Source organism: Oncorhynchus tshawytscha, linkage group LG08 (genome assembly GCF_018296145.1).
Source record: "Oncorhynchus tshawytscha isolate Ot180627B linkage group LG08, Otsh_v2.0, whole genome shotgun sequence".
Classification (NCBI taxonomy): Eukaryota; Metazoa; Chordata; class Actinopteri; order Salmoniformes; family Salmonidae; genus Oncorhynchus; species Oncorhynchus tshawytscha.
Window position 1 is genome coordinate 76,673,921 of NC_056436.1, and position 8,429 is coordinate 76,682,349.

Genomic DNA, 8,429 nt, shown 5'->3' on the forward strand with positions numbered 1-8,429 from the left:
ATGCCGCACGGCTATCGCTCATCCATATATTTCTATGTACATATTCTTATTCATCCCTTTACATTTGTGTGTATTAGGTAGTTGTTGTAAATTTGTTAGGTTACTTGTTAGATTTTACTGCATAGTCGAAACTAGAAGCTCAAGCATTTAGCTATACTCGTATTAACATCTGCTAACCATGTGTATGTTACCAATACGATTTGATTTGACTAATTACATACACATGCTTTCTTCTCTTCTCTTAATCTTCTCCTCCACTTCTCCATCTTCTCCTTCTTCCTCCCCTCCTCCTCTTCTTCCTCCATTTCCTCCTCTTCCCCTCGTCCTCCTCTTTTACCTCCTCCTCTTCCTCCTCGTCTTTAATCTCCTCTTCTTCCTCCTCCTCTATATCTTATTTTCCTTTACCTCACTTCATCCTCTCCTCCCTCACTCCTCAGCTTGAGGTCCAGTCTTGGGCCAGGTCACCCCCTGTTCCACTCTGTTCAGAGAGGCCATCTTGTCTGGGTGACTGAAGCACACGATCAGGTCACACTGTCTCAGCTGGGTCCGCACTATGAGACACAACAGAAGAAGAAAATCAAATGTCCCTGTACAAAATCAAATCCAATATTTTTATTTTATTTTTTTATTTCACCTTTATTTAACCAGGTAGGCAAGTTGAGAACACGTTCTTATTTACAATTGCGACCTGGCCAAGATAAAGCAAAGCAGTTCGACACATACAACAACACAGAGTTACACATGGAGTAAAACAAACATACAGTCAATAATACAGTAGAAACAAGTCTATATACGATGTGAGCAAATGAGGTGAGATAAGGGAGGTAAAGGCAAAAAAAGGCCATGGTGGCAAAGTAAATACAATATAGCAAGTAAAACACTGGAATGGTAGATTTGCAGTGGAAGAATGTGCAAATAATGGGGTGCAAAGGAGCAAAATAAATTAATAAAATAAAATAAATACAGTAGGGAAAGAGGTAGTTGTTTGGGCTAAATTATAGATGGGCTATGTACAGGTGCAGTAATCTGTGAGCTGCTCTGACAGCTGGTGCTTAAAGCTAGTGAGGGAGATAAGTGTTTCCAGTTTCAGAGATTTTTGTAGTTCGTTCCAGTCATTGGCAGCAGAGAACTGGAAGGAGAGTAGGCCAAAGAAAAAATTGGTTTTGGGGGTGACCAGAGAGATATACCTGCTGGAGCGCGTGTGTACAGGTGGGTGATGCTATGGTGACCAGCGAGCTGAGAGAGGGGGGACTTTACCTAGCAGGGTCTTGTAGATGACATGGAGCCAGTGGGTTTGGCGACGAGTATGAAGCGAGGGACAGCCAACGAGAGCGTACAGGTCGCAATGGTGGGTAGTATATGGGGCTTTGGTGACAAAACGGATGGCACTGTGATGGACTGCATCCAATTTGTTGAGTAGGGTATTGGAGGCTATTTTGTAAATGACATCGCCGAAGTCGAGGATTGGTAAGATGGTCAGTTTTACAAGGGTATGTTTGGCAGCATGAGTGAAGGATGCTTTGTTGCGAAATAGGAAGCCAATTCTAGATTTAACTTTGGAGTGGAGTTGTTTAATGTGGGTCTGGAAGGAGAGTTTACAGTCTAACCAGACACCTAGGTATTTGTAGTTGTCCACTTATTCTAAGTCAGAGCCGTCCAGAGTAGTGATGTTGGAGAGGCGGGCAGGTGCAGGCAGCGATCGGTTGGAGAGCATGCATTTAGTTTTACTTGTATTTAAGAGCAATTGGAGGGCACGGAAGGAGAGTTGAATGGCATTGAAGCTTGTCTGGAGGGTTGTTAACACAGTGTCCAAAGAAGGGCCAGAAGTATACAGAATGGTGTCGTCTGCGTAGAGGTGGATCAGAGACTCAATAGCAGCAAGAGCGACATCATTGATGTATACAGAGAATAGAGTCGGTCCAAGAATTGAACCCTGTGGCACCCCCATAGAGACTGCCAGAGGTCCGGACAACAGACCCTCCGATTTGACACACTGAACTCTATCAGAGAAGTAGTTGGTGAACCAGGCGAGGCAATCATTTGAGAAACCAAGGCTGTCGAGTCTGCCGATGAGAATGTGGTGATTGACAGAGTCGAAAGCCTAGGCCAGATCAATGAATACGGCTGCACAGTAATGTTTCTTATCGATGGCGGTTAAGATATCATTTAGGACCTTGAGCGTGGCTGAGGTGCACCCATGACCAGCTCTGAAACAAGATTGCATAGCAGAGAGGGTATGGTGAGATTCGAAATGGTCAGTAATCTGTTTGTTGACTTGGCTCTCGAAGACCTTAGAAAGGCAGGGTAGGATAGATATAGGTCTGTAGCAGTTTGGGTCAAGAGTGTCTCCCCCTTTGAAGAGGGGGATGACCGCAGCTGCTTTCCAATCTTTGGGAATCTCAGACGACACGAAAGAGAGGTTGAACAGGCTAGTAATAGGGGTGGCAACAATTTCGGCAGATAATTTTAGAAAGAAAGGGTCCAGATTGTCTACCCCGGCTGATTTGTAGGGGTCCAGATTTTGCAGCTCTTTCAGAACATCAGCTGACTGGATTTGGGAGAAGCAGAAATGGGGAAGGCTTGGGCGAGTTGCTGTCGGGGGTGCAGTGCTGTTAACCGGGGTATATGAGATATGAAAGGAGAGATGATTTTCTTCTTATAGGTAACAAACAAGAAACAGCATAGGAAAATCAAGAGTGGAAATGTCTACCAGTTCATTATTTACAATAAGATACAGATGTTAAAATAATGTTAATGTCTCAGATTAAGATGTCATATTATTGTTGTGTCCCAGGAACATACTGTATATACAGTGCCTTGCGAAAGTATTCGGCCCCCTTGAACTTTGCGACCTTTTGCCACATTTCAGGCTTCAAACATAAAGATATAAAACTGTATTTTTTTGTGAAGAATCAACAACAAGTGGGACACAATCATGAAGTGGAACGACATTTATTGGATATGTCAAACTTTTTTAACAAATCAAAAACTGAAAAATTGGGCGTGCAAAATTATTCAGCCCCCTTAAGTTAATACTTTGTAGCGCCACCTTTTGCTGCGATTACAGCTGTAAGTCGCTTGGGGTATGTCTGTATACAGTTGAAGTCGGAAGTTTACATACACTTTAGCCAAATACATTTAAACTCCGTTTTTCACAATTCCTGACATTTAATCCTAGTAAAAACTCCATGTCTAAGGTCAGTTAGGATCACCACTTTATTTTAAGAATGTGAAATGTCGGAATAATAGTAGAGAGAATTATTTAGTTCAGCTTTTATTTATTTCATCACATTCCCAGTGGGTCAGAAGTTTACATACACTCAATTAGTATTTGGTAGCATTGCCTTTAAATTGTTTAACTTGGGTCAAATGTTTCGGGTAGCCTTCCACAAGCTTCCCACAATAAGTTGGGAGAATATGGGCCCATTCCTCCTGACAGAGCTGTTGCCACAACTTTGGAAATATGCTTGGGGTCATTGTCCATTTGGAAGACCCATTTGCGACCAAGCTTTAACTTCCTGACTGATGTCTTGAAATGTTGCTTCAATATAAACAGATAATTTTCCATCCTCATGATGCCATCTAATTTTTGAAGTGCACCAGTCCCTCCTGTAGCAAAGCACCCGCACAACATGATGCTGCCACCTCCGTGCTTCATGGTTGGGATTGTATTCTTCGGCTTGCAAGCCGCCCCCTTTTTCCTCCAAACATTATGACAGTCATTATGGCCAAACAGTTCTATTTTTGTTTCATCAGACCAGAGGACATTTCTCCAAAAAGTACAATCTTTGTCCCCATGTGCAGTTGCAAACCCTAGTCTGGCTTTTTTAAGGCTGTTTTGGAACAGTGGCTTCTCCTTGCTGAGCGGCTTTTCAGGTTATGTTGATATAGGACTCGTTTTACTTTGGAAAGAGATACTTTTGTACCTGTTTTCTCCAGGTCTTTCACAAGGTCTTTTGCTGTTGTTCTGGGATTGATTTGCACGTTTTGCACCAAAGTACGTTCATCTCTAGGAGACAGAACGTGTCTCCTTCCTGATCGGTATGACGGCTGCGTGGTCCCATGGTGTTTATACTTGCATACTATTGTTTGTACAGATGAATGTGGTACCTTCAGGTGTTTGGAAATTGCTCCCAAGGATGAACCAGACCTGTGGAGGTCTACAATTATTTTCCTGAGGTCTTGGCTGATTTCTTTTGATTTTCCCATGTCACGCAAAGGGGCACTGAGTTTGAAGGTAGGCCTTGAAATACATACACAGGTACACCTCCAGTTGACTCAAATGATGTCAATTAGCCAATCAGAAGCTTCTAAAGCCATGACATCATTTTCGGGAATGTTCCAAGCTGTTTAAAGGCACTGTCAACTTAGTGCATGTCTCGTCAGACAGCGCAGCATGATGGGAAGGATGACTACAACCTGACCTGTGAGTCCCAAATGGCACCCTATTCACTTTCAACTGCACTACTTCTGACCAGGGTCCATATGTCAACAAGTATTGAACTACTGTATGTAGGGAATAGGGTGCCATTTAGGACACAGCCTGACTGTTGTAGAGCTGAATGCTTATTTGCCCACTAACCATCTCCCTTGGCAGTGACAAGACACAGCTTCATATCTTCACATCAAATCATCTCATAATAAGCCTGGCTGTAATAACCTACACACATCTCCCCATATCTAACACATCAACTGGAGGCCTACCCTATCCAAAGGCCATCGATAAACCACATGGCAAATTGTGAGACGTTGAACATCTGAACATCATGGCTGAATTGCACAGCGGTTCGTTGGCCGGCGGGTCGAAATCCTATTTGGATGCGTAGGAGGAAGATCACATTTCAGAGGTAACGCAACAGTTACATCACTAGATTTGCATAGATTCTACACATTAGAATGCTGAGTGAGTGCCAAATGACACCCTATACCCATAGTGCACTACTGTTGACCAGAGCCCAACAGAGATATAGTACATACATGCCAGTCTGTCCAGACACTCAGACATGGAGTCCAGCTCCTTCAGAATGTGGTCCAGATCAGTAGAGTCACCCTGTTCTGTGCTTCTCTCTCTTCTCTCCATCTGAAACACCACAGACAGTCAACTAAATTGCATTGAGTCAGTACAGCTATGTCATGTCAACCTGCATGGCCACTGATTCACGTAGAAATCCATACAGTAGTCTGGTATATTCATATCTCATATTCATTGACGTAGGCCTAATACTCTGAACAATTCAAACTGTGAAGTAGAAAGTGTACAGTACCATGACTGCTGGGGGTATGACTGGGATATGACTATCAAGATATAGAATGCCAACATGTATATGCACATTCTAACAAATGCATTTGGCATCCCAATAAACATGACAATGGTCGACATTCTCATTCAAGCTTTTTAATAAAAGATTTGACAAACAGGCAAACCACAAATTAATAACAATCACAACAACACTATAGTGCCTTGAACACCCTGTCCAGAGACGTATCATACACATTCTATAACAGGTACTTAACACACAACCACAATCTGTATACAACAGCACCATACAACAGCCTGCTGCTCAGCTTAGACAGCATGCAGTATGGGACAGGAGACATCTATCTCTATCACCTATCTCCAGTGGTTTCCTCTTCTGTCAGAGAGAAAGAGACTGCAGCTGCAGATATGAGACTGTAGCCTACTGTACATACAACGTTGTAGACAAGCATACAGAGCACGGGCTACTAGCTTTGGATTATGGTCCATTTCAGAACAGCAGACATTCCTGGTGAAGTGGGGAGGAGGTGGTATCCATCCCCTGGTCTAGGTCACTCCATCCACTTCCCCATCCCCTGGTCCTTTCCCAGTCCCTGTCTCCGGTTCGGCTCCTGTTCCCCAGGGAAGCCACAGATGACAGCCCTGCAGCGGAGGAACTCTTCCTGAAGCCTCCGTAGGGAGTCCCCCAGATCAGGACTGGTCCACTGCATCTTCGTGTCATTGGCCATCCATGCCAGCTGCACTGGGAAACCACAAGGGAGACAATGGGGACAGGGCTGTCAGTGTCAGAAGTGGGCCATACAGAGTATGATTTAAAGCACAATGCAGAATTTATAATGAATTACACACACCCATCAAGTTTTAAAAATGGAACGTTAAAGAGTGGGTAGTACATGGATAATAAGGCGATAGGGTGTTAGGGTTAAAGTAAAGACCCGTAAAAAATATATTTAAAAAAAATATTTCCGCTACTAACGATTTTGCTTAATCGTTTCTGAAAAACACAGCTACAGCTACATCATCATCATACAGAAAACTTAGACATAAAAATATTACCATAATGAGAGATTACCATAATGAGACAACATACCTGGTAGTTGTTCTACGTCTTCAATCATTCTATCTAAACCTTTGTTCAACTCCATCATCTCTTCTTCACTGTCCTTTTGATGACCGGAAAATAGGCCATCTTTAAACGCGCAATATGAAGATTCGATTCCCAAATGAATAGTCTACCAAAACCAACCAGAAACTTTAGCACACTGAACATGTTTCATGGACGTAACATAATCATAATAGATAAACAGCTAGGTAGATCAAATGCAAGGACGTGCTTAAGCTTAAGTTTATAAACTTCAACTTGGTGACTTTGATTGACAGGGGTAGCTTAGCAACTAGATAAAATTAGTCCAGTTGGCTGGCCAGGCTAACCATCGCAAAAATGAATCAAAAGAAAACAAATGGAAGTCAGTGAGCTTGTCAGGCTTGGATACAATAACCAACTTTAGAGTACTTCAATTAAATAGGCACCTTCTTATTTATAAATATTTACAAGTAAACTAAGTACTTACGATAAGCTCTAACGTTATCCGACCGGATCTAGCGGTCTATTCCTCTTATATTGGATGTTGGTTAGAGAAATTGCGCGTCTGTATGCCCTCGCGCACTGCAAATCTGCTGCCTCGTGCCACGGGAAACGATGAAGCTTGTATGGAAGATGGAAACATAGTTTTAAATTCACAAAACGCATGCTTGAGATTTGATACATTAATGCATACGTCTTTGCAATTTCATATTTTCGTTCTTGTTGCACAGTGACGTAGCCAGTGGCGATTTTAGCATGTAAATACATTAATAGCACTATAATGGTGACAAACGGTGCCCACAAACTGTTAGGTCCTACATTTTTTAATTAGACTTTTATTTAACTAGGCAAGTCAGTTAAGAACAAATTCTTATTTTCAATGAAGGCCTAGGAACAGAAAGCTGTCCCAACACCTTACCAATGCTATACCTGGCTATCAGCGGAGCCTAGTCTGGCAGCGAAACAGTTAATTCAGCCAAATTTTCTCACTTTAAAAAAAACATAGCTGATATGGCTGACTTGCTAAAAACAAATGTGGCTTCTACTGACAATTGAGATGTGCAAACTATGGCATACGTAGACAACAAGCGGATAAGAAGCAATCCGTAATTTCGATTAAGTCATTAATGAGCGAGCTAGGACTGATGTAGTCAATATAACTATTTGTTCAGCACTTTTGAAATGTACAGCAACATAATTCAGAAGATGGGCATTTCTTACAGTGTTCTCCCTGTACACCAAGTCAAAACTGTGGGATAAATAAAGGGGGCATATAAGCAGACAATGAAAGCTCTTACAATATTTGATGATTACATTTCTCAAAATAGGTTATAGGCTACATGTGCCCCACCAAGTGAGAACTTTAGGTGAAATTAAGATGTGAAAATAGACACAATTATTAGGGTGAGACACATGGGCTACAAGCAGCTTACTACACAACATACACTTAGTATTACTTTCTTAGCTACAGTATACATATCTCCTTGGCATATTAGATAATTTATGCAGCAGCATACAATACATTTTTGGGACTCAACTTGTTGTGCTGTGCTCACTTGAACAGGAAGGTGGAGCAGTGGTCCTTCATGGGAAGATTTTGTCATCAAACTTTGTCATCAAAGTCTGGCATTCTCTGTATTTATGGTGCTTTCAATACAACTGGGAACTCAGAAAAAAAGGTTGAATCCTGATGACGTCAGTGATCTTCAGGTCTTAGCTCTAGAAAGAGGCCCGAGTTCTGAATTTATAATTCTGAGTTGGATGAAAGTTCAAAACGTATTTTCCCAGTCGTAGCTCGTCTTTACTGAGTTCCCAGTTGTCTTGAACTCACTAAAGTCCGATTTTGCAGTTCCAAGTTAACAGTTGTTTTTTGCATGGCAAATGGCCAATGTTGAATGTTTATCATTTTAAACTCAGAAAAGAGACCCTCGTGTTTTAGAGTTGGGACCATACAGCCACTACACTGAATAGCAGGCTAATGATTGCTTTGCAATGCTTGCAGTTAGCCACTGATTCCTTCCAAACCACTCATTGTTGAATTTGCAATTTCCAACTTGTTGTGTAATGTTTATGTCCAACAGCCAATGA

General features: G+C 42.0%; 1 protein-coding gene across 1 annotated transcript; it reads right to left on the reverse strand.

Moving 5' to 3' along the window:
- Nucleotides 1-5,397: 5,397 nt before the first annotated feature.
- Nucleotides 5,398-6,834, reverse strand: LOC121846932 (synaptonemal complex central element protein 3-like). The gene is made up of 2 exons (XM_042325973.1): nt 6,348-6,834; nt 5,398-5,999 (listed from the first exon to the last, which is right to left on the reverse strand). The coding sequence occupies exons 1-2, from the start codon at nt 6,403-6,405 to the stop codon at nt 5,809-5,811; spliced, it is 249 nt and encodes an 82-aa protein (XP_042181907.1). The 5' UTR covers nt 6,406-6,834; the 3' UTR covers nt 5,398-5,808.
- Between the last annotated feature and the right edge of the window lie 1,595 nt (nt 6,835-8,429).